This window comes from Mustela nivalis (genome assembly GCF_964662115.1).
Source record: "Mustela nivalis genome assembly, chromosome: 2".
Lineage (NCBI taxonomy): Eukaryota > Metazoa > Chordata > Mammalia > Carnivora > Mustelidae > Mustela > Mustela nivalis.
In genome coordinates this window covers 68,509,814-68,536,474 of record NC_139021.1, presented here as the reverse complement: position 1 = coordinate 68,536,474, position 26,661 = coordinate 68,509,814, and the positions used below count along the sequence as shown (strand labels likewise).

Below are 26,661 nucleotides of genomic sequence, written 5' to 3'. Positions count from 1 at the left end.
CAAATAGGCAATTAATTGTATTAAGGAATGATTATTAGTGAAAAAGTATTGCTAAAGGAGATCAAACATTTGGGAATTGAATTACAATGATCTTCCATAAGGCATTCATTTCATCTGGGCCAGAATAAAAACTGGAAATAAAATAGTGGCTTTTTATAAATACACAATTAAAAATCTGAAGAAATTATTTTAAGCTGATAAGCATAAGATGTTACCATATTGATAAATCTCCAGAATGGAAATGGGAGTTATCGACTTTAGAAACCCATGGTAAGATATTACTTTGAAGATGTTTGCATACTACATGTTTCCATCAAGGTCCTGGAATTGGACAGACAACACCATCAGTTGGTATGTTTGTGGAAGCCTTTTTGGTGAGGAAATGTTTGCAGTGGTGTAGACAGGGTTAAGGAAACCAACAGGAGGTGCTGAAGCATGCTTGAGGACTGGCAGCAGCTGAAAACCATTACCACCCACAGGCCTGAAGGGGAAGAAGAGGAAGGCTTTCCTAGAACCAGACCTGGCCAAGGCCTTGGGACACAAAGAATAATCATCACACCAGACAATAGCATATACTTTGGTAAGACTGGGAAACTTCAAGAACTAAAGTGTAAGCAGCTGTACTCCTTCTCCCACCAGTCACAGCATGTAAGATCTTGCCCTGAGGCATAAGAGTTGGCCACAATCCAGAATAAAGGTAATCTTTTTTGGAGATCACTTTTGAAAGATTGAGTGTATCCTCAATTTCAGGCAAACACAGGAACTAAGGTGCCTCTTAGCAGCCTTCCATTTCTCAGAGCTCTGATTGGTTTGACACAGACTGGAGAAAATTATAATAGCCTGAAGCATAGACTGTTCCATCTTGCCATCAACGCTGTACGAAATACAGAGCCTTACTCAGGCCCTAAGCCACAGTTTTAACTCCACCTAAGAGAGGAAGAGAATGGACCTATTTCTCACTTGTATAGCCCCGTGTGGAGGAAACTCAATACTGAGCGTGACTTAAAGTGAGCCTTGAATACAGAAGCTGGGAGGAACATACTCTTCCCTCAGGGCAGGAAATGATTCCTTTAGGACTTGACCCCCAAAGAGATATCCCTAGAAGTTGATATAAAAGCTTTGAACATCAGGGAGATTCAAATTAAAACCACATTGAGATACCACCTTACACCAGTTAGAATAGCCAAAATTAGCAAGACAGGAAACAACATGTGTTGGAAGGGATGTGGAGAAAGGGGAACCCTCTTACACTGTTGGTGGGAATGCAAGTTGGTGCAGCCACTTTGGATAGCCGTGTGGAGATTCCTCAAGAAATTAAAAATAGAACTTCCCTATGACCATGCAATTGCACTCCTGGGTATTTACTCCAAAGATACAGACCTTGTGAAAAGAAGGGCATCTCTACCCCAATGTTTATAGCAGCAATGGCCACAGACACCAAACTGTGGAAAGGACCAAGATGCCCTTCAACGGATGAATGGAGAAGGAAGATGTGGTCCATTTACACTATGTAGTATTATGCCTCCATCAGAAAGGATGAATACCCAACTTTTGTAGCAACATGGACAGGACTGGAAAAGATTATGCTGAGTGAAATAAGCCAAGCAGAGAGAGTCAATTATCACAAGGTAACACTTATTTGTGGAGCATAACAAATAGCATGGAGGACAAGGGGAGATGGAGAGGAGAAGGGAGTTGAGAGAAATTGGAAGGGGAGGTGAACAGTGAGAGACTATGGACTCTGAAAAACAACCTGAGGGTTTTGAAGGGGTGGCGGGTGGGAGGTTGGGGGAACCAGGGGTGGGTATTGGAGAGGGCACGGATTGCATGGAGCCCTGGGTGTGGTGCAAAAACAATGAATACTGTTACGTTGAAAATAAATTTAAAAAAAAAATTTAAAAAAAAGAAAAAAGAAAAGGAACAAATAAATAAATCGAAATTTCTCTTTTTTTTTAATTAAAAAAAAAAAAAAGCTTTGAACAGGAAACACTCTTGCTAAAAGATTCCATACTTTCTAAATGAGAAATGTCAAGACTGGAATATTATTTTGAGTGTCATTATTATCATTTTTGCTGGAACAAACAAATCATTGCATATGGACTTTACAGCTGAACAGTATTTTCTGGCTTTTTAGTTCCTCTGTCAGTCCTGAAATAGGTCATTACAGAAGCGAATGAAACCCTTCATACAATCCAAAGGTTTGGAGGAGCCATCACCACCTATGCACTGGGCAGCAGGTCCTATGGGAAACATTCATTGTGAGCCACATGTGAATCAAAGTGGAAACCGACAGCTTTAGTTCTGGCTTTGGAACATATGGTGCGGTAAATTACCAGCAGACAATCTATAATTAAGGACACAGTTTCTCAATAATAATGCTTAAATGTGCATTACTCAGCTGCACATTACCTTCTGGAATGGAGTCAGATATGGTCAAGCTTTGGTCTGAGGAAATACTGATGCTTTGGGGAGTGTAATGAACAGTCCCTGAATTATAAACGCCTTCCTCACCAACACCCCCCACCCCCCCAGCATCCAAGCAGCCAGCATAACTTTCTCATCCACATGTTTCATATCTTGTATTTTGTGACCCATCATCTTGGCCACAAGCAAATGGGATCAGGGCCTGGGGTCTGAGCCAACACTACTGATCAGTAGCCAATGGTCCAGCTTAGCCTGAGAACCCCACAGAGGCATGCTGCACTCAAGAGTGTCAGCGCAGTCCAATAACCTATTCTCTCTAGAAGCCTCAGTGAAAGCAGAAGCCAGGCAGCAGAAGCATCCAGGAGCAGACACAAACTGTGATAGAGAATGCAAGACAACAGTGAAGAAGGCAGTAGGATGTGACAGAGAAGCTGTAGCTTGGCATAAAGCAGAGCAATAGAAACTGAGGGTCCAGAATAGAGGTGTAATTAAAATAGAGAGCGAGAGGGGAGGGCGATGGGGGCCCGGTGTTGGTACAGCTCCTGCAGTGGCCCCAACAGCCAGGAGTGACACTTCACTTCTTTAGGCACCTGGCTATGAAATTGCAGGTGTCATTTCCCTATGCATCCCTACAAAAACTCTTATCCTGATGAAGTTTTTGTGAGATCACTGAGCAGGTGCTGTCTCTGAGTGTGTCTCTGTGCCTTGCAACTTAAAAAAAAAATAAAAAAGACAAAAAACAGGTTCTGGGTTGAAACCGCATTGGTACAAAGGAAGGTCATCCCCATCAGGGATGTTCTTTTTGCACATGTAAGATAATGACAGAGGGGTATAGGGCCTGGAGAAAATTCAAAAACCAAAGCAGCATTCCATTTCAGCTCTGCCAAACCAGCTGAATATGGACCATGTGTCAGAATTGTGCTAAGACAAAATTGGTCACAATTTGGGAAAATCATTGCAAGTAACTTTTAAGAATCAGGAATGTTTATTGATTTTAATTCTTGCTGAGCATAGCACTACAATATTTGCATAAACACAACCTTGAGCACCAGAAATGCATTAGTGATCTTTGTACTTACCTATAAAACTTTTTTGGTGTGGTTAAGTTGAGGAAGCTTGGTGGGAAGGGACAGGGTTTGTGGGGGAAAGAGAGTGGAAATTACTGTGCAATTGACAAATTGTAAATTTATTGCTCATTATCCAATGGTTACCTTGGCAAGTATAATTAAATCATATTTTCCTCATTCAGTGCACCAAAACTTTTAGTTCTTATACCAAAATTAAGTGGATACTTAGCTCTGCTCAGCAAATGTTGGACAAAGGCAAAGAAAATGTGTCTAACAGTGCGACTATACCTCCAAATAGTGGGCAAAGCCAGAATGCAAAGACTAAATAAGAGCCAATGAGGCGTTATCTTCAGCCCCAGTGACAATTTGTAGTTGACACTTTCTAAGCAGCTCTGAAAACAGTTTATACCACCACTTCAGACTGCCTGAAGAATTAAGATCACAGATAGGTTTTATTTATTCTGTAGCTGTTGTAACCCTACCCAAACTATTTTTTCTCCCTCCTAGAAATCTTGGAGCTGTGATTTTTATGCCAAGTTGCATGTTTCAAATAAAGTTCAATAAAGAAGGCCTAATTCAGATAACAAGAGACTCTCTGAGATTCTTTATACACCAGCTGTTAACTTTTGTGTTGAAATGCTGGTTGGATATTTGATGCTTTCCTTTAATTCAGAAAAGCATTTAAAGCACTTAGGGAAGCACTGGATTGATTTTCAATATGGGAATCCCATGTCGGCAGAGCAACTCAGAAATAGTTCAATAAAATTTTGTGAGTAAGTTTTCTGCTCTAGCAAGTAACTAAATGAACTGAAATATTGTAATGTTGTATCTCTTGATGTTTTGTCTTATTTTAAACATTAATGACTCTTTAATGTTTGCTCTTCCAGACTAGGGAAACTTTTTCTTAAGTTATCTGTAACTTACAGAGATAAAAATGTAGTCATTTGTAAACAAATCAAGGTATTCAACTCTTTCTCTCTATCTGAACCCTTTGAAACCAAAAGGTCTCAGCAAGTATTCTTTCTTCCATGGCAATAAGTCATTTGCATAAGTTCAATAATAATCTGTTCTCCTTGTAACAGGACACCATTGGAAACACTGGTTATTTTACCATGGCTTTGACTGGAATGGTATTTGAAAAGACTCAGATATGACTAGACAGATTAAAGGAACTAAGGTTGACTCTATAAAACCTGGAACTGTAAAGCTCTTTGGAACTGTTGGCCTGATACCTTGCTTACAGAGTTCCCAGCAGCCTCACCAGGTGAGTAAAGGATGTTACTTCCTGGCAGGTGCAGGACCTCAGGATTCTTTGGGGGCCTCAGGAAGAAGAATTCACCCAAATCGACAGGGATTGCAGGCATGTCTGATGGCAAGTATGTAGCTTGGCTTCTGGCCTGGAGAGGCTATTATAAGTTCAACCTAGAGATTCCTTACAAGAAGTTCCAGCAAGCATACTCTAAAAGATCTATATGATCACTCACTGTTCTTGCTGAGCTTATGTAAATAATTAGGCCAAGTTTGTTAAAACTGGACTTGATTTTCAAACAAATTAGTCCTGATTTGGCTAAAACGTGTGTTATTTTAGAGAGAAAAAATATGTTTTAATAACACACCTTTATGGATGTTAAATTCTATATTTGATTGTCTTTAAATGTTTGTTTACTAAAGCTAGACAACTTGAGGAAAGTTGCATGATAGCTCATTTAGACGATCTTGTTTTGCCAGTCAGTCAGCCCCAGATATAGGAAACTTCAGAAAATTGAAGGATTTGAAGGGAAGAATCTGACTGAGTTAGTGGGAATAGCAGAAAAGGTGTTTAACAACAGGGATGCACAAGACGATAAAAAACAGACCAAAAAAAAAAAAAAACTGGTTAAGGTTTTGGCATTACATGAAGCGGAGAGGAGACAGGTAGGGGATAGTAAATGGAAGGAAAAGCCTAAGCATAGAGAAGGCAGGTGGGAAGACTTAGATTCAGATCAGTGCACTTACTGTAAGGATAAAGGACATTGGGCCAGGGAGTGCTCCAAAAGGAAGACAGCAACGCTTGCCACCAGAGACTGAAGGGGCCATGGTTCAGAGCCCCTCCCCAAACCTTGGGTAAAAATTGAAGTGGAGGGGGAAATCAGTTGATTTTTTGGTGGACACGGGAGCCCAGTTTTCATCATTACTTAAACCTATGGGAAAACTATATGGAGAGGAAGTTTGGGTACAAGGAGCAAATGGCACAGAGAGACATAAATGGACAACAGAAAGGACTTTAAATTTGGCCTCGGGAGTAGTTAAACATCGATTTTTGGTCCTCCCTAATGCCCCATGTAATTTGATGGAAAGAGATCTCCTCCACAAGTTAAGAGCTGGCATTCAGTTCTCAGAAGGAGAGATGGCTGTAACCTTGAGACAACCCACTGTACAAGTGCTTATGGCAGCAGTAGATGAATACCTCCTTTACGAGCCAGTCTCAAAACCAGAGGAAACAAAAGGGAGGAGCTTTCTCCAAATCCTACAAGATGAGTTTCCCCAGGTTTGGGAAGAAGGGAAACCCCCTGGCTTGGCCAAGGAACAACCTCCAGTGGTGTTACAATTAAAGGCGACAGCTACGGCTATTCGCATTTGGCAGTACCCCCTTCCCCAGGAAGCAAAGGAAGGGAACAGAAAACATATTAACCATCTCTGAGGAGACGGGATCCTAGTTCCTTGCAAATCTCCATGGAACACATCTTTGCTGCCCATCATAAAGGCCAAGACTGAAGAGTACCGACCCGTCCAGGACTTGCAGGAAGATAATAAATGGGTTGAAGATATCCACCCGACGGTGCCTAAACCCTATACCCTACTCTCCTTCCTGGGCCCCAGAAGAACTGTGTATACCGTCTTAGATCTCAAGGATGCATTTTTTCTGCATGTCTTTAGCAAAGGAATTCTCAGCACCTTTTTGCTTTTGAGTGGTCTGACCCACAGGAAGGATTCCAAGGCCAGCTCACCTGGACCAGACTTCCCCAAGAGTTCAAGAATTCACCCACTATCTTTGAAGAGGCCCTACATGAGGATTTGCATGAGTACAGAACCTCCAACCCAGGAGTCACTCTGTTACAGTACATTGATGACTTGCTAGTAGCCACTGAGGACTATGAGTCATGTTTGCGGGAGACGAGAGCTCTCTTACAGGCTCTGCAGGAAAAGGGTATCGAGTGTCAGCAAAGAAAGCACAGCTCTGTCAGAGCCATGACACTTATCTAGGCTTTGATCTCCACGAGGGAGTGCGTACACTGTCTGAGTCCAGGAAACAGGTGATCACCCGATACCCCCACCCCACCATGTACCGACAAGTAAGGGAGTTTCTTGGGCCGGTGGGCTACTGTAGGCTATGGATACCGCGGTTTGCAGAGATTGCCCTACCTCTACGAACTGACAAAAGGAGGGCTCACTATGATAGAGTGGACAGATGAGACAGAAGGAGCATTTCTGCCTTACTGCCTTACAAACAGCCTTACTGATTGCCCCAGCATTGGCCATCCCAGATGTTACCAAGCCCTTCCAATTGTATGTGGATGAAAAATCAGGGGTGGCCAAAGGAATTTTAACTCAGACTCTGGGGCCTTGGCGAAGGCCAGTGGCCTATGTTAGCAAGAAACTAGATCCAGTAGCAGCTGGTTTCCCCCCTTGCCTTTGCATAAATGCCGCCACAGCCCTCCTGATCAAGGATGCAAGTAAATTGACTTTGGGTCAAAAATCTCATCTTGACCACCACTCACACTTTTGAGGGCCTTCTCTGGACTCCACCCGACTGATGGATGATGAACACCCAAGTGACAGGGTATCAGGCCCTCCTCCTCAACGAACCAAGAGTGACTATCCAGCCCCCAATGGTGCTAAATCCAGCCACACTGCTGCCAAAGGAGCTGGCTGACCATCCACACGACTGTGCAGAGGTCCTAACCCAAGTCACAGGAATAAGGCCGCATCTCAGAGACATTCCCCTCCCAGATACTGAGAAGACTCTGTTCACAAATGGGAGTAGCTACATAGTCGATGGAAAGAGGTATGCAGGGGCTGCAGTGGTTTCTCCTGAGCAGGAACTCTGGGCAGCAGCCCTGCCACATGGAACTTCGGCACAAAATGTGTAACTGATTTCACTCACTAAAGCACTGCAGATGGCCAAAGGTAAAACCACCAACATCTCTATGGACAGCAGGTATGCCTTTGCTATTCTCCACATACATGGGGCTATTTATAAAGAAAGGGGCCTATTAACAACATAATGAAAAGGAATTAAAAAAAGAGGAGAAATATTGGCTCTCCTCCAGGCTATTTGGGACCCAAAAGAGATGGCTGTTATGCATTGCTTGGGACACCAAAAGGGGACTGATCTGATTTCAAAAGGAAACCAAATAGCAGATCAAGCCACAAAGCAAGCAGCCTGAGAAACAGTGCAAGAACTGGTTATACTCCTGGCTCCAGCCCTACCAGAAAAACTGAACTATTCAGAAGAAGATTTAAAGTATTTACAGAAATGGGTTAAATTGGACTATGAAGGGGACTGGGCTAAGACTAAAACAGGAAAAATAATTCTTCCTCGAAAACTAGGTAAGAAGTTAGTAGACCAAATACATCAGGGTACTCATTTGGGGATATGCAAACTCAAAGACCTTATAGGCAAGCAATTCCAGGTTTCTAAATTAGGGCGTATGGTTCAGGGTGTAGTTGATAGATGTGCTCAATGCCAGGCAGTTAATATGGAAAGAGCTAAAATGGGAAGAGGGAAAAGAGAAAGAGGTAAGGAACCAGGAATTTATTGGGAAAAAGATTTTACAGAAATGAAACCCAGAAAATATGGGCACAAGTATATGTTGGTTTTTGTGGATACTTTTTCAGGCTGGGTGGAGGCTTTTTCTGCCAAACATGAGGTGGCAGGACTGGTGGCCAAAAAGCTACTAGAAGAAATAATTCCTAGGTTTGGGCTGCCTCTCGCGATTGGGTCAGACAGTGGCCCTGCATTTGTGAGTTCAGTCTCACAGGCATTGGCCAAGGCTGTGGGCACAAACTGGAAACTACATTGTGCCTATTGGCCCCAGAGTTCCGGATAAGTAGAAAGAATGAACCGGACTCTTAAAGAGACCTTGACAAAACTAATTCTGGAGACTGGCGGTAGATGGGTGGGTCTCCCTCCTTTCACCCTCCTCAGGGCATGATGTACACACTATTTAAACAAGGTGACCCCATTTGAAATAATGTTTGGGAGACACCCCCCTCCCCGCTCTGTCCTCGGCTATAGGAGGTTGCCCTAGCAGAAATGACTGATCAGTCTGTACTCCAGTCACTGCAGGCATTAGTCTGTCTTAAAAAAGCCCATGCAGGGATCTGAACTGCCCACACTGGGACAGAGATGGTGGTACAACCACATCATTACCAACCCAGGGACTTGGTTTGAATATGTCACTATCAAGTGGGGAACTTGGAGCCTCGCTGGAAGGGACCGTTTAGTGTTATCCTAACCACCCCCATGGCAGTAAAAGTAGAAAGCATTAGGGCCTGGGTTTATGTGGGTCACGTCAAATGAGCCAAGAGTAAGGACACCCCCCAGAGATGGAAGCTGCAGCCAACAGACCCCTTTGACCATGGACTAAATCTAAGACCAAAAAAAAACCTGTGAGTTTATTGTTTCTCCTATTGTTACCTGTTTAGGTAAAGTATAAGTGGGAAATTAGATGAATGGAATTGGGAAAAATGAGCCGACTGTGCACTAATGTCATTTGTACCAAAGAAAATCAGAGCGATAAAATGTTAGTCTTACATGCTCAATATAATATAGAACTAGCTGAAAAGTCAAGGATTTGACTAATCTTCAAAGAAAAGGGGAGGAATGTAAGGGCCTGGTTGGCCAGAGGGAGCCATTTTGATGCAGTAAACTTGTATTGACCCTGCCCTTCCCAGAGGAATTTGCTTGCAAAGCCTAGATACAAGGGTGGGGCAGGCTGGATGAAGACATCCAATCAGTGGGGCGCGTGTATATCCACTAGGGTGAATTGAAACTCTATTGGCCACCTGTGTATAGCCCGGCTAAACTACCTCTATAAAAGTATGTCTGTGAGGCTGGGAAGGGTTGCCCCTTTGCAAGAGATGGCCCTGACTTGTCAGTATGATTCTCGATGCTTGGCACAAAATAATGCTTTGCTTGACCTTCGCTTTGTATCAGTCTCTCTCCTTTGATTACAAACCCTAACAATTTCAGCTGGTGATACAGATTCCTTTGAGATTCTATATGAATTTAGAATGGATTTTTCTAATTTTGGGGGTGGGGATTTTGATAGGGATTACATTAAACCTGTGGATCACTTTGGGTGGTATTCATGTCTTAAAAATGTTAAGCCTTCCAATCCACAAAAAAGGCATGTCTTTCCAGTTGTCTTTGAATTCTTTCAGCAACATTTTATAGACTTCAAAATAAAAGCCTTTCAGCTTCTTGGTTATATTTATATTCTGAGTATTTTATTCTTTATGATGCTATCGTAAATGAGACTTCTTTCTTTTAAGATCTATTTATTTATTTGAGAGAGTCGTGAGAAGGGGCAGAGGGAGAGAATCTTTCAAGCAGACTCCCCACTGAGTGTGGAGCTGAACATGGGGCTCAATCCCGGAACCCTGAGAGCGTGACTTGAGCCAAAAACAAGAATGAGGTGCTCAACTGACTGAGCCACCTAGACACCCTTCCTGACTGAGTTTTCTTAACATCATTTTTACACTGTTCATTGTTAATATACGGAAACTCTATTGATATTTGTGTGCTGATTTTATATCTCACAACTTTGTTGAATTCACTTTTTCTAACAGTTTCTTTGTGGAAGTGAATTTACAAGGTTTTCTATGTATATAAGGTCATCTCGTCTTCAGACAGAAAAAAATTTTCTTCTTCCTTTACAATTTTGATGCCCTTATTATAATTATTATTTTCTTATTTGGTCGCTCTGGCTAGGACTTCAAGCACCTCTGTTGAACAGAATACCATTTGCCTTTATTTTATTTTATTTTTTATTTTTATGTTTTGTAAAGACCTGAGTCAGTGTGGCCAAAGGAATCTGGAAGCTATAGAAGAATTTTAAAAGTATCTGACAAGTGTTATACAGGAAAAGTGTTATGTGTAAGGACAGACTTTCAACACTGATGAGACCAGCTTGTTTCACAAGGATCCTGGAAAACAAACCTATGTAACACAGATTGTGTTTCAGTTGATGAAAATGTTTTGAACAGAGACTCATAGAAACTTAACCCTATATTCTGTGACCCACACCACAAAGTAATAGTTCAGTGTTCCCTAATTCAGTGCTCACAAGTTTATAGTATATAACTACCATGAATAATGAGAATTGATTATTCTCTCCAATATTATTGCCATATGGTCTCCATTTCCACTAATATATATATATTGGACTCTGGCCCTGGTTCCTGACAGAGAGTTCCTGAAACTGTTGTAATTTCCCAAGTGATAAGAGCACTAGGAGCATTCGTTCTAATATTTGGTCTTTGACACTGGTTCCTTACACAGAGCTCCTAAATCCTTTGGAATTTTCTGGCTCCTGGATAAGGACTGGTTGCCAGGAAGATGCTCAGAACTTTTAGCCCAAGCCCCAACCCCAAGGAACAGAAGAGGGGCTAGAAATTGAGTTTACAATTAATCATACCTATGTGATGAAGTCCCCATAAAAATCCCAAAGGTATGAGATTCAGGGAGCTTTCAGGTTGGTATACACAACCACATGTTGGAAAAGTACTCAACTCCATAGGGATAGAAGCTCCTATGCTTAGGACCCTTCCAGACCTTGTCTTATGGAGCTCTTCATCTGGCTGCTCATCTACATCCTTAATCATATACTATTTTTATAATAAACACAATAAATGCAAGTAAGAGTTTTCTTGAGTTTAGTGAGTTTTTCTAGGGAATAATTGAATTCAAGGGGGGAGGGGAAATCATGGGAACCTCTGTTTGTAGCTAAGTTATGGGTAACATGGGGACCTTTTACTTTGCAATTGACAAGTTGAAGTTGGGTGCAGTTGTTTGTAACTGAACCCTTAAATTGTGGAGTCTGCATTAATTCCAACTAGTATTAAAATTGAATTAAACTGTAGGATACTCAACAGGCATTGCAGAGAATTGCTTGGTTTGGGAAGCACACACACACACACACACACACACACATACCTGGTATCAGAAGTGCTGTCAATAAGGTAGAAGAGTAATGAGAGAGAAGAAGCACACAGAAGGAGTGTTGTTTTATCCTCCATGCTCAAATCCTCAGGGAGACACTCTCTCTCTCTGGACCCCCAACTCTAGTGTACCTGAGGTATTCTTCTTCTTGTTAATGCACCGTGTGTACACCTTTCTCTCAGCATTTATCTCAGCAATCAATTTGTTGATTTTTTCTGTTTTCCCCATCCATTTTTAAGCTGTTGAGATGCAAGTTCCATATATATATCAAATAGTTTCAATGTATTAAATTAACAGTTTGTCTCCTTAAATATTTTAATAATTTCTTTACCCCCCCTTTCTTTTGAATTTGAGCTATCTATAATAAAATGTTGCTGAACAAAAATAAACTGCAGCTTAGTCCAAATGGAATAATTAAAAATTTGGAAAAAGCCATCTGAATTAATGTGTTTCTACTGTGCTCAGAATAATTCTAGAATATTAGAGCCAGGAGAAATCCTAACTTATTTACACACGTGCCAATTAGCTCTTCCAGGTTAGCTAAGAAGATAGGAAGGATAAAGATCTGAAACAGCGATCGGGGGCCAGAAAGGAAGGTCATGTGAGGAGAGTGCCATGTCCAGCATCTGAGAGCAGCTCTGTGATTAAACAGCTCCAAGCTGTCTTCTTATGAACAGGCATACACTGCTGCCAGAGCTGGAACTACTGTTATAGAGCCATTGCTCTAGTGGCTACTTATGCCCAGCTTGTCGTGAGCCACTATTTCTATCACTACTCTCTCTGCCTACTTTATGCTCCTGCTCCTGCCTAGAAGTCCAAGTGCTAATGCTCTCTACAAGCCTAAAACTCAAATCAAACCAAATTCCACAGATTCAGGTTTCTTAAGATAGCTACTCTCCTTCCTGCCTCATGGAGATCTTGTGCATGCCCACCTACGATGATGCTGGTCACCCTGTAAATTAGTTGCCTTTTGGACAAGCACTTCCTTTATGAGTTATAATGGTGAGAAGGTATGATCCAGCTTCATAGAGGTCCTAAGAGTGTGGAATGAGCTCAAGTTACACCACTGGGAACTCTTCCTCCTTCCCTTTACAGAGGCAGAAAGTGAAACCTAAATAGTTAGATGATCACTGCAAGAAGGATTCCATTCAAAGCCTACCCTGAAGCACATTGTCTCCTCATAATAAGAAACTATCTCTTTGTCTCAGTCCTTTTGACCTATTCCAAATGTTTGGGTTAAGCCCACAAGGGCTGAATTAAGAGACACATCAGGTTTATGGAATGTGTAAACATATTGCCAATGTATGTTTTATTTAGAATTATTTAGGCTTAAAAATTAAGGATGGTTATGATTTCTGGATTGGTATGTAAGGACATTAGAGGGTCACTGCTTTATCTTAACATCAGATACAAAACTAAACAAACTGAAAAATCAACACCTTTTTTTTTTTTTTTTTTGGATCTTTAAGAGGATTAAGGTCGTGGGGCAAACTTTCCACCAAAATTGGACAGACAGAGAATTACAATATACAGGAGTAGAAACCTCCCCAGGAACCAGTAATAGGGTCAAAAAATCTGAGTGTATTGGTAAATTGCTGGAGGCTAGGCCTGTACAAATCTTGGAATTAAGGGCTTTAGGGAAAACCAGTCATAGGTGACTGCCACACTTTTGTGACCCTACCGTTAGGAGCTTGACTGGTGCTCACAAGAAATATCACAGTAAATTCCCTTCATGTTTCTGGCAGGGAGAGGGGAAAGGCATTTGGACACATGCCAGAACACTCTACTCTTCTTAACATGGTCTATCTTCTGGAAAAACTCAACTGAATATCTTCTGAAAAAACCAGAGCCTAACCTGCTGGGATTTTCTCTGAGCCTATTTGACCTAAGGAGGAAAATACCCAACTTAAGTCTTTGTGGAGTTAAACAAACAAACAAACAAACTTGTGATGTTCACAGTCCAGAGGCATAGGCACACTAAAAGACTGAGACCTAACCATTGCACTATAGAATGCTTCCCTTTCACTAGAACTACAACTACATTACCAAAGGCCTAATTACTGTTGTTCATTTTCCCTAGCACATCACATCCAGTAATCAAGAGAAAATTACAAGGCATATTAAAAGGCAATAAACACAGTTTGAAGAGAAAGAGCAAGCACCAGAACTGGACATGACAGGGATGTTGGAATTTTCAGACAGGGAATTTAAAGCAATGAGGACTGGACATCAGAAGAAGACAACAGAGTAGGAAGTTCCTAAACTAATCCTTCAACCTCTGGATACAGCTAGGAAACACCAACATCAGAGTAAATAATCCAGAAAATGACCTGAAGATTAGCACAAGACTCCCCACAGCTAAATGTAGAGACAAGCCCACATTCAAGACAATAGGAAGGAAAGAGACATAGTAGGGAGTCAAATGGACCTGTGAGACTGTCTGCAAGAGGGAGGGATGTTGTGGGCTCAGGGAGGGGAGAGGAACAGACCCCACACCAGGCATCCCAGGCATGGGAGATCCTGACTGAGAAAACAAATCAGCATAATATTTGGCTGTGAAAACCAGAATGGGCAAAGAATCAGTTCCACTTGGAGCTTTAAAATCAGCAGCTTGGTTCTAGGAGAGCCAGAGATAGCACAACAAATACCGCTCCTGTGATACAGCACAGAAGTAGCAGTTTGAAAAATGCCTAGAGTACACAGGACGATTAACTGATTGATTTCTTAATCTCAGAGCATGTGCTGGAGGCAAGGATTTTGGGGAGACTTCACCAAATACAAAACAGCTGGCAAGTATCATTTTGCTCCCCTGCACCCCAGCGTAAATAAGGGGACACCTGAGGGAACTAGCACAGATTAATACTCTAGAACTAGCTTGCAAACAGTATGCCTTGTCCACACACAGTTCTGTGAAGCCATACCTTCCATCCCAACCTGACACCCCAGGAGTTTTCCCAAGCAGCTGCAGGTCCTGTCCTGCAGCAGGCCAGCTCTAACCTTGATAGAAACATGTATCCTGCCCTTACATTCTGCAGACCTGCTCCCACCAATACAATCTTGGCTGGAGACCATCAAAAGCAGTATTACAAGCCTAGCAGTGTGCAAGCAGCCCAACAGCAGCCAGAACCACTCTAAAGTGATTCCTCCCCTAGGAAGAGAAGATAACCACACACACCAGTTCCACTGTGGACCCAGCAATGAGCTAGGGCCAGACATCTGGTATGACTGCAGGCCCCATCCACCAATGAAAACTTCTCAGGGAAAACACAGGAAAATCACCCCGCAGTTTGGTGTTACCGCATCTTTAGAAATGTCTGGTCTGACAACATGATTTTAAGGAGCTTCCACACTAACCCACTAAAAACTCAAAACCTGTACATAAATGTATCTGTGTCCTTATGGAAGCAGTGGGGCTGCCAAGGGGGTAGAAGTGACTGCAGTGGTCTGATATTGACACTTTACAGGCTTATAAGAGGTGTTCTCATCTTGCTTCTTTGAAGGCCCCTTCCCATTTATGGTGGTCCTTCACACTTCTGTTTTACTTGAATGATTTCCCCAAACCAAAGGGTTTAAAACAACATTGATAATCTGATATGGTTTCTGTGGGCCAGCCATCCAGGTGCAACTGGATGGGACAAGGAAAAAAGAAATGTCAATGATTTCAAGAAGTTTAAACCTACCAAGTATTAGAACACCATCTCTTCTACACTAATTCATTCTCGTATTAATCCTCAGTCTCCCAAAGCAGACAGAAGGCATCTGGTCCAAGAGGGGTTCTGGGCAGCGTCCCTTCCAAAGGCCATCTCCCCTTCAGCCAAGAAGTCCAATGGCCAGGTCCCAGACTTTCAACTCATATAATTTCTGTGCTTTCTCTAGGGACACCAGGGAACTTCTGGGCTCTTTCTCTGCCTTCTAGGAGGCTCTACGGGGCTGGGTCTAGTGCTCTCAGCCGACTTGTACCACACTGCCAGTTGTTTCCTCCTGCATTTGCCAAATATATCAGCACGGGAGGATCAAGTGAGGACATGTCCTCTCAGAGAGATACATGGTGAACAGATAGAGGTCCTCTTTCTTACATTGCTCACCCTAATCTTTCAGTAGTTTCTACCATCTCTTGATTTCCCTGGAATTTCAACCCCAGGAGAGGGGGGTGGGGTGGGTCAGAAGCCAAAAATTCGGCTTCACGCTTCTGTTTTACTTATATCCCCAAACCAAAGGGAACAACATTGATAATCTGATATGGTTTCTGTGAGCCAGCCATTCAGGTGCAACTAGCCAGGTACCTGTGGCTCAGGATCTCTCACAAGGCTGCAGTCAAGATGTCATCTGGCTCTTCAGTCATCTCAGGGCTTTTCAGGGGAAAATCTTCTTTTGAGCTCACTCAGGTGGCTGTTAGCAGCCAGAGGTTCTTTATTGCTATAAGCAGGAAATATTCATTCCTTGCCACATGGGCCTCTCCATAATTTAGCCCACAACAAGCAGCAGGCTTCCCTAGGAACAGAAGAGGGAGGGACGGAGGGAGGGAGAGCAAGCTCAAGAGGAGACTGGTCTCTTTGTCAACTAACTTCAGAAGTGACATCCTATCACTTTTCCCCATTCCGTCCTTTAGAAGTGAGTCAGTCGTTCCTAACTGCATTCAAGAGGTAGAGTATGCAACACAAAACTATGTGTACCAAAGATGGGAATCATTGGAGACCCTTAAAGGCTGCCCTCCATACTTTGGTGGGACTTTACCTTTGCTAGCCACCACGAGAATCTTTGCATCCTTACTAGAACGTGAACTAGGAGAATATTTTATCAAGCCCTTCTGGGATCCTGCAAGCAGCTTGCCTAGAAGTTCCTTGCACAAGGGTGCCTGTGTGCTCCGTAAGTTCAGCGTCTGACTCTTGATTTTGGTTCAAATCGTAATCCTATGAGCTGTGAAATCCAGCCCAACATCCACTTCTGCACTTGAGTGGAAAGGCTGTCTAGGTAACTCTCTCCCTCCGCCCCTCTCCCACTTGTCTGTGTGTGTCCTCTCCCTTTTTGTCTAGTAGTAGAAGTAGGAGGAGTAGTAGGAGTAGAAGCTTTTTGCATAGCAGTTCATAATGAGACAACCCTGGTTTGGAATGGGAGCTCTGAAATTCACTAGCTGTGTGATCTTGGGGCAAATTGTTTCCCCTCTCTGAACCTCAGTCATATATGACACACTGGGTTATTGGGACAATTAAGTGAACAGTAAAAGACATTTCAAACCCTTCATTCTATTCATTCTATTAAGGCATAGAATCCCTTAATAAAATCAATTCTCAGTAGAAGTAGTATCAGCAATTTGATATTTTTATTTTTTGTATGCTTCACATTGAAAAATACTCTCTCACATGCTATAGGGAATATGTAGCATTAGTACAATAATGGGGTGGATCTCCAGTAAAAGGAGCAATGGGTATGGCTTAAGGGGTAAGCACAGGAGCTTTTGGGCTCTGGTTGTGAGTGTTGGTGGCTGCTAGGAAAGGGAATCAGACCTGCAGGGGACCCAAGAACTTGGGAGTCTGGCCAGTGCACCCTTGCTCCCTTCTTGGGCTCCTGGGGATTCAGGGGAGCCTTTGGCCCTTGTGGGCTGTGCCCAGAAGAGCAGGAGCAGGAGCAGGAGCCCTCCCCCCCCCCAGAGACAGGCTGGACCCTGGGCCCAGAGTTGGCCAGCTTCTGCCTGAGGCAGTGCTTTTGTGCCTGGAGCCTTTGGAACTCCCTCTCTGGCCACAGAACAGCTTTCTGGCTCTCCTTACTTCTGTTGTCCACAGGAGGTGCTCACGGTCATGCAAAGAGGAGATTTTTCCACCCCTGGCGGTGCAGGTCCTAGCCCATGGACCTGTAGAGGCCTAAGTCCCAGTGGGCAGCAGCCGCCTTCTTGTGCACCTTGGCAAGTTCCTTATTCACTTGCAGGCAGCGTGCCTTCACCTCCATCACCTTCCTCTTCAGGTGTTTGATGTGCTTTTCCCATAGCTTAGGCTCTGCCTCCAGCTTCAGGTGCAACTTCTGAATCTCACTGTTCAGGAGGAGGGTGTTTGGCAGGTGAAAAGATCTCTGCTCAGCCTGGTGGATAATTTTGTTCCTTGAGAGCTCTTCATGCCTCTGATGTGCCTTCTTCTGGGCCCTGGAAGGCTTTCCTTTGTTCACGAGGGTCCCGCCTGAGGGCACATGGTCAGTGGAGGAGGAGCCAGTCTCCACCTGCCTCCTTGAGCCCCCACGTTCTAGATGATCTCTAAGCAGCTCCAGCAGATGCATCAACTTCAGTAGGATCTGGCTGAGGGTGTGGTGTTGGCTCTGGCCCTCACCGGTGGCCTGAACCCACACTCCTCCATCAGGAAGCTTGGGCCCGCCTGCAAATCAGTGCGTGGCAACAGGAGCTGACAGTAGCTGGGGTGGGGGGGTGAATCCCTCTATTATATACCTGAAACAAATACAACACTAGATGTCAATTTATTGGAATTAAAATTTTAAAAATTAAAAAAATAAAAAAATATCAAAAGGAGAAAGATAACAAATATCCAAACACTTAGAAAGAAACATTCTACATTATCAAAGATAAAAGATAATATCTCAATGTGCTGAACTGAAGGAAAATTAAATACAACATATTAAAATTTGTGGGACACAGCTAAATCAATGGATAGCCAAATTTATAGCACTTAATGCATATGTTAGAAAGGAGGAGGGGCATCATTCAGAAGGAGGGGTGGCTCAGTCAATTAGTCCAATTCTTGATTTTGACTCAGGTCATGATCATTCTCGGTGTTGTGAGACTGAACCTGCATTGTGCTGGTGCTGGGCATGGAGGCTGCTTAATAATCTCTCTCTCTTTCTCTCTGCACCCCTTCCCTGTCTCTCTCTCCCTCCCATCTAAAAAAAAAAGAGTCTCAAAACAACAAGCTCTCAGCTTAAGAACCTAGAAAAAATAGAGAAAATAAACTAAAGAATAAAACCAAAAGAATCCTTCTACCCAATTTCAAGATCTATAGCTACAGTAATCAAGAGTGTGGGGTGTTGGTGAAGGGATAGACAAATGGAACAGAATAAAGTTAGTGAAGTGGAAGAGGATCAAGGACCCAAAAGAGACCGACACCAATATGTGCAATGGGGTTTTGACAAAGGTAAAAAGCAGTTCAGTGGAGGCGTGACAGCGTTTTGAATAAATGGTGCTAGAACAAGTGGACTTGCATAGCCAAAGAAGAATAAGGAGAAGAAGAGGGAGGGGGAGAGATGAGGAGGTGGTGGAGGATGAGGACCACAATCTAAGTGGCATACCCTATACAAAACTTAGCTCAGGGTGCCTGGATGACTCAGCTGGTGAGGCAGCCAGCTCTTGATTTCAGCTCTTGTCATGCTCCCAGGGTCCTGGGACAAAGTCAGGCTCTAAGCTTACTGGCGAGTCTGCTTAAGGATGCTCTTTGCCCTTCTCCCTCCACCCCATCCCCTGCTCATGTGCATGCTCATTCTCTCTCAAAAAAAAAAAAAGAAATTTTAAAAATTAACTCATAATTATTTACTGCCTTACATCTAAAGTGATAAAGGAAAAAATGGGAGAAATTTTCCAGAATGTAAAGCTAGGTAAAGAATCCTCCATTTGGACATCAAACCATTTTCCATAAGGGAAAAGTTGATTAATTGGACATTATCCAACAATCCGGATTATAAATCTGAACTGTGTGAAAGACCCTGTTAAGAAGACACAAAAGACAAGCTACAAACTGGGAGAAAATATGTGTAAACCACATACCTGATAAAGGACTCCTGTCTGAAGTATAAAAACTCAAAATTTGTCCCCCAAATAAGAAAGCAAGCAATCCAGTCAGGAAAAGGAAAAAAAAAGGGGGCAAAAGACTTAAATACTTTACCAAAGAGTATACAGATGGAAATCACATAGGAAGTTGCCATTGGGGCAATTCAAATTAAAACTACACTGAGCTCTCACTGCACACCTATCACAATGATTCAAACCAAATGCACCAGAAAGGGAGAGACAGACCCCACTACCAAATGCAAGGCAGGATGTGGAATGACAGGATCACTCCTGCATCGCTGTTGGGAATAGAAGATGATAGAGCTAAATCTTGAAAACAGTTAACAGTTTCTTTTCCTTTTCAAAGCCTTGAGTTAAATTCGAGTTAGCATGAAATGTAATACCAATTTCGGGTGCACACTAGAGTGACTCAACACTTCCACACAGATTCTTTGAAAACTAGACTTGCTACTACCATATGACCCAGTCATGGCACTATGGCATTTATCTTAGAGGAATCAAAACTTACGTTTGTTCAAAAGCCTGTACATGAATGTATCTGTGTCCTTATGAAAGCAGTGGGGCTGCCAAGGGGGTGGAAGGGACTGGAGTGGTTGGATATTGACACTTGACAGGCCTGTAAGTGATAAACTCCTCTTGCATCTTTGAAGGCCCCTTCCCACTAATGGTGGTCCTGCGGAGGAGGAGAAAAGGAATGTCAATGATTTCAACAACTTTAAACCTGCCAAGCATTAGAACACCATCTCTTCTATGCTAGTTCATTCTCCTATTAATCCTCAGTATCCCAAAGCAGACAGGAGGCATCTGGTCCAAGAGGGGTTGTGGGTAGCATCCCTTCCACAGGCCATCTCCCCTCTAGCCCAGAAGTCCAATGACCATGTCCTAGGCTTTCAACTCATCTAATTTCTGTGCCTTCTCTAGGGACACCAAGGAACTTCTGGGCTCTTTCTCTGCCTTCTAGGAGGCTCTACGGGGCTGGGTCTAGTGCTCTCAGCAGACTTGTACCACACAGCCATTGTCTCCTCCTGCATTTGCCAAATATCGGCATGGGAGGATCAAGTGAGGGGATTTCCTCTCAGAGAGATACATGGTGAACAGAACAGAGGTCCTCTTTCTTACATGGTTTACCCTAATCTCTCAGTAGTTTCTACCATCTCTTGATTTCCCTGGAATTTCAACCCCAGCAGAGAAGCCAAAAATGTGATCTTAGGTTACTGGGACTAAGTCCATGTCAGGCTCTGCACTTCAACGGGAAGAGTCTGCTTCTCTCCCTCTCCCTTTGCCCCTCCTGCTGCTCACTCTCTCTCTCAAAATAATTAAATAAATCTTTTAAAAATAAACAAAAAAACCCTTCAGGATTTTAATTTTACAAAATCTTTTCTGTTGTTTACCAATTTAACAAGGAAAGTCATAAGACTGTAAATGATATCATCATTGTACACAACTAACCTTGCAAAAGCTTGCACTTGAAGGCAGGCATATATATTAATCCGTATAAGATCAATTGTAATTTTAAAAAAAGTTCTCATTCTCAAATGGATGCCTTTAATAACTGGACCTAGATGGATGTATTAATTGACTCCATGGGCAAAATCCTTTCATGATGTATATCAAATCATCATGTTGTTCAATTAAAATATATTACAATGTTATTTGTCAACTAGTCCTCAATAAAGCTGGATAAAAACAATTGTACCTTAACAACTTGAAGCACATTATAATTTTTTAATGAGTGCTATACAAGTAAAATTAACAGCCTTTTCTACATCTTCCTGAAACCTATTTCTGTGAGTCCCAATCTTGCTGCAAAATACAAAGAATTTAGAATTGCACAGTAAAATAAAATAGACAATTAATTTTCATATGTGGTAGAAAGCATCTTTTTTTTTTTTTTAAACTCATTAAGGCGGGGATTAAAAACTATCTTTTTTTGAAAATTTTATTATTTCTTTATTTATTTTAAAGAGAGAGAGCATGTGTGAGATTGGGAAAGGGCAGAGTGAGAGAGAAGGAATGAGAGAGAGAAACTCAAGCTGACACCAATTTGTTGCAGAGCCTGATATGGGGCTCAATTTCACAAACCTGAGATCATAACCTGATTCAAAACCAAGAGTTAGACACTTAACCAACTGCACCACCCAGGCAATCCATAACTATCTTTTGACTTTAACCCTAACCTGTTCCCTTTCAGCAAGACACATGGGTAGTTTTATGCTTTCTCAGCATCACTGTATTTTTGCACTAATGTCTCCTGCTAGGGCATTCTGATACTATAATCCAAGAGGTTGAACTCCCATGCCATCAACATAGCTGCCAACTCAGAGAACTTGCTCTTGACATCTTGTGTACATTGACTTAGGAAATTTCATTTCAAGAGATGAAGAATGATGTTCCCTTAATGTTGCCTCAGAAATCAGTGTTTGAGTTTCTCATTCTCATGTTACCAAAAATCTTTGGTTACATTGTCCTCATTTCTGAACCTATAATAAACACTCACGCAAACCCTGCATCCTCAACCCATCTGTTTTACCTTTAGATTTCATGAAGACTTTTAGTACCTTTTCACTGAAAATATTGTATCCTAGATATGGTTAGGAGGAAGTATATAAAGGCTCTGGAAATTTCCTAATTAATTTCAGCTTTATTATTTTGCTTAAACAATCTGTAAAATGTTTCACCAGGTGTTCAAGGAAACATCCTATAAATTAAGTACCTCCTGAGGAAAAAATTATATTCCCAACTTTAAAACAAATAACATACATCAGTAACACTGCTACATTAAATTACTTAAACTAATGATAACTAAGATATACCAGGAACTTGCTTGGGTTTCATTCATTCACTTGTTCATTCATTTATTCACTTATTCAACAAATACCTCTTGAGTGTCTTTTTCACGGCAGGTCCAGTCTCGGGGGAAATAGCACAGAATAAATAGCAAGACCAGTATTCTCATGGACTTTATAGTCTAATCCATCAAAGGTGGCAACAAATAAATAAATAATAAAGAAAATATTAGCAAGAATTTTCTAGATACCGATATAAAATTGCCGGGAAGCTATACCAGATGGGGCAGTCAAGGAAAATATTTCCAAGGACAGGGAGGAAATTACTGGGAAACAGCACTGGGAAACATGGAAGACATTTTCGCCTTTCCTATAGAGCCTGAGGCATGTGGGTTAGCAACAGAAGAATTTTTTTTTCCTCCAAAAGCTTCCTAGGAAGGTAGTGTTATTGAATGATAGTCACATTTCAGTCAGGTTTTACAAGAAGGTAATGAGAAGAATCAGAAAACAGGCTAAGAGTATGTGAATTTTACTGAGGAGATCCTGAGTTCCCAGGAGGACAGAGGAAAAGGTTGAAACTGTGAGATTGATAATTTATTTTTTATTAAAAAATATTTTCCAAGATTAATAAATTATTTCTAAAGTAGTACCTCTTTATCACCCTACCTGTGTTTCCTTTTGCAATACATCAGAAGATTATCAAAAAGAAAAAACACCCGTTCTTGAATATTTCCAGAAGAAATTTTCAGCAAGATGCCACACATTAGCATCTCAGTGCAGGTGTCAATGATATTGGATCCCTAGGTTAAAAAAAAAAAAAAAGTAAAAGAGAGAGAGAGACAATGTCCGATTACTTAACAGAAACTTCTGTGTAATTCTTTTTCTCATTAAAAGTCTGTTTTTATATCAAGATACAATATATGGACAGGATAAAAATTGAAACACCATAAATAAACACTGGATGGAATTCTCTTTTCCTCTCAGACTCCTCCTCATCAGTCTCAGCAGATACAACTGTGGTTAGGAGACTCTGGGTCTTCTTTTAGCTTTCTTACACATGTAGGCATATATAAGCATGGATGATACATGTTACCTATGCTCTTTTACAAAGAGATGATTTCAAACTGATGTGTAAAATTCATGTGTCTAGCACTCCTCTCCCCCTCCTCTCTTTCCTTGGTATGGGAAAAGAGTTCCATGGATATATCACAAAGTACATTAAATTCTCTAAATTTTTAACAGGTCTCAACCTATTTATCCACTCCTTGGATGGATAGAAGAAAAAAGAAGAAACAAAAGAAAAAAATAAGCTATTTAAAGAGAGCAACCTTCCATAGAGCTTTAACCCAAGTTAAAAGTTAGCATAGGCACACTTGTTCCTTAAATAAGCCTTCACTGAGTGCATGCTAAGGTCAGATGACTAGTGACAAAACTAAGTCTTAACACAAAAACTAACCACTGAGAGGAGCCACAGATGGAAAGAGCCTGAATCATGAACAGAGGAAAGCTGCCCGATGAAGCCGAGCACAAGCATTGGATTATTGTGTGAGCTGATCAAAAGTTTCTCCTTTGAGCCATTATAAAAGTGGCAGTGCATTTGTTTCTACAACTTAAACTATCACAAGTAATGCACTAAGTTAGACAAAACAAGAAGCAAAGAAAAAAAATTTTTTTAGTAGATAGCTGATAACATGCTCTCTTTTCAATATTCTGGTCTCTTTAAATCTAGGGATAAATTTCTAATTCTTTTTCAACTCAATGCTTTTATTTTTGTTTTTGATATTTAAAAATCAGACAACTAATTGTAAATTTCATATTTCCACAGTAATCACTGATACAGTTTCCCTGATTATAAAAATTTAAATTAAAGTGATAACTCATACATGTCAGTAAGAAATTTCCCAAATGGGAAGTGAAGAGAATGTGATTGTGCTGAGTATCTGCATTACAAACATATTTTATTTTTTTTTTTACTTTTTACTAACTTTATTATTTTAAAAATTTTTATTTATTTGTCAGAGAGAGAGAGACAGAGAGAGCACAAACAGGGGGAGCAACAGGCAGAGGGAGAGAAGCAGGCTCAATCCCAGGACCCTGGGGTCATGACCTGAGCCAAAGGCAGGTGCTTAATTGAGTGAGACACCCAGGCAACACTACACCCATATTTTATTTTTTGTTTTTATATTTAACTTAAATTAAAAAAATAATTTTAATTCCAGGAGAGTTAACATACCGTGTTATACTAGTTTCAAGTGTATAATATAATGACTCAGCAAGTCCATGCCTTATTCAGTGCTCATCATGAGAAGTGTATTCTTAATCCCCCTCACCTCTTTCACCCTTCCCCCGACTCACCTTTCCTCTGGGGACCATCCATTACAAAATATTTTAGATTTAAGACATTTCCCTTTTTTCATCTTTCATCATAAAGGTGGACATATAACTAGAGATCTATCAAAAATTTATACAATTACATATCCTACCTCATGTGATAGTGAAGTAAAAACTGTCATCAAATTCAAATATAAATCCCAATTTCAGTGGCAATGACTCTTACTTAAGTACTATCCCTACCTCAGAAAAAAATTACAATAGAATACTATTAAAAATGGAAATAAGGAAACATCACATTGATTCTTGCACAAGGACCTATACAATGTTATGGAAGTGGTTTTATTGATAACAATTTTACTAAACATACAAAATACTTCACCTTAGGTTATTTCTCATGGTAGCCCAAAAAAGTAAAACAAAGAAGCTAAATTGTTATCTAATTAAATGGGACCTGCAAGAGAGGAGCAAGATGGGGGAGGTGTATGGAGATAGTTACTATTATGAAAATGGAGGAATGAAGCCAAGAGGGATGAAAGAAGCTCTCTCTACTCCCTCACGAGTGGCCCACAGAGATCAGGAATGGTATGATGCTGAAATTGCCAGAAAACTGCAAGAAGAAGAAATTTTGGCTACCCAGGTGGACATGAGAGCAGTTCAAGTAGCCCAGGATGAGGAAATAGCTAGACTTCTCATGGCTGAAGAAAAGAAAGCTTATAAGAAGGCCAAGGAGCGGGAGAAATCATCTTTGGACAAAAGGAAGCACAGCCCTGATTAGAAGCCAAAAACAACTAAATCGGCACACTCAAAGTCAAAAGAGAGTGATGACCCTCACTCCACCCTCACGGCCACCACCACCTATCATGACAGATGCTGAAGATTTGGATTACACTCATTTTACAAACCAGCATAATTCCACGCGTCATTTCTCAAAATCAGAATCCACTCATAAAGGTTTCCATCATAAGCAGTAAAACCCTAGGAATGTGCCTTGAGAATGGACTCACTGTAGCAAACATTACTGGATGATACAGAATGCATTCCACACTCATTTTTTTCCTCCTGTATTTGTATTCCTGAGATTTATCTTCAAGTGTTCTGACCATAAATAATTTTAATTCATTTAAAAAAATATATCATCAGGAGTTCAGCTAGATAGTTATCAAACCATTCTGAATCCCTACAAACTCAACAGGAGATCAAAGAGAAGAAGACCAGTAATTCTAAGAAGAGAAAATAGACCACTTTCCAGAAGGTAGAACGTGCAGAGAAGTGAATCCAAGGCGACATATGGGAAGACAAACTGGGGGGGAAGGGCCAGCTTCCAGCGAAAGAGGGAGCAGCTGGGCACAAAAAGGAACTTTTAGAAGTCTACACCACTGTGGGATGTCATTGTAGAGGCTAAGAGGGTAAGGGGTAACTCTTCTCGGGATAGTATGGTCTCAGGACCCACGGGGTCAAAAAAAGACCAGGGGTGTCTGAGTGTGGCAAAGCTTCCAGGTATAGAGCAGGGAAGCTGGCTTCAGAGACAGAGCCAAGGGGGGAGAACTAAGCTCAGGATTACCTTAAACCATAATCTGAGGCATAGTTGGGCCACTACTCTCCCAGCAGGAACCCCACAAAGGGCAGATCAGGGGAGAAACGCCCTTCCTCCTCCAACAGGAGCTCCACAGGAGCACAGTGCCAGAATCAGCTGGGTTTGGAGACTCCAAATGGGTCAATTCTCCAGAGATAGTAAAACTCAGTCACAGGATGAGTGAGCTTGGATTGCAGCCAGAGACCTGGGAGACAGAGGGATTAAATGCTTTTCTTTGAGGGTGCACTGAGCAGTAGGGCCCCCAAGCTCTCAGATCCTCCAAGGCCAGAGATTGAGAAGCCACCATCTTCATTTTGGTCCTCCAAAGTTATACAGAAAGTGTTCAGGGAACAAAAGTTCCTGAAAGCAAACACAAGCAGATTACTTAGCCTGGCCCCTGGCAAGGGTGGTTCAGTTTCACCTCAGGCAAAGACATTTGAGAATCACTGCAACAGGCCCCTTCCCCAGTATATTAGCAAGAACATCTAGCC

The 26,661-nt window shown here is 41.7% G+C and overlaps 2 protein-coding genes and 1 pseudogene across 6 annotated transcripts in view; 2 read left to right on the top strand and 1 right to left on the bottom strand.

The window, feature by feature from the left end:
* LOC309859427 (uncharacterized protein) overlaps positions 1 to 26,661 on the top strand; it is an 867,228-nt gene that overhangs the window by 295,485 nt on the left and 545,082 nt on the right. The window lies entirely within an intron of this gene.
* Positions 18,048 to 26,661, bottom strand: part of LOC309859425 (phosphatidylinositol 3,4,5-trisphosphate-dependent Rac exchanger 2 protein-like) — a 48,605-nt gene continuing 39,991 nt past the window's right edge. For 2 of the 4 annotated variants that reach the window (XM_082720069.1, XM_082720071.1), the window contains 3 exons: positions 22,930 to 23,063; positions 19,986 to 20,150; positions 18,058 to 18,127 (listed from right to left, as the gene is read on the bottom strand). In XM_082720069.1, coding sequence (XP_082576195.1) covers positions 20,024 to 20,150; positions 22,930 to 23,063 — 261 coding nt within the window. In that variant the 3' untranslated portion in view covers positions 18,058 to 18,127; positions 19,986 to 20,023. Of the gene's footprint in view, positions 18,128 to 19,985; positions 20,151 to 22,929; positions 23,064 to 26,661 lie in introns of those variants that run through there. The other 2 variants (XM_082720070.1, XM_082720072.1) reach the window with 2 other exon arrangements.
* LOC309860613 (coiled-coil domain-containing protein 50 pseudogene) lies at positions 25,082 to 25,717 on the top strand (annotated as a pseudogene). Its single transcript has one exon. The product of its transcript is annotated as a coiled-coil domain-containing protein 50 pseudogene (transcript).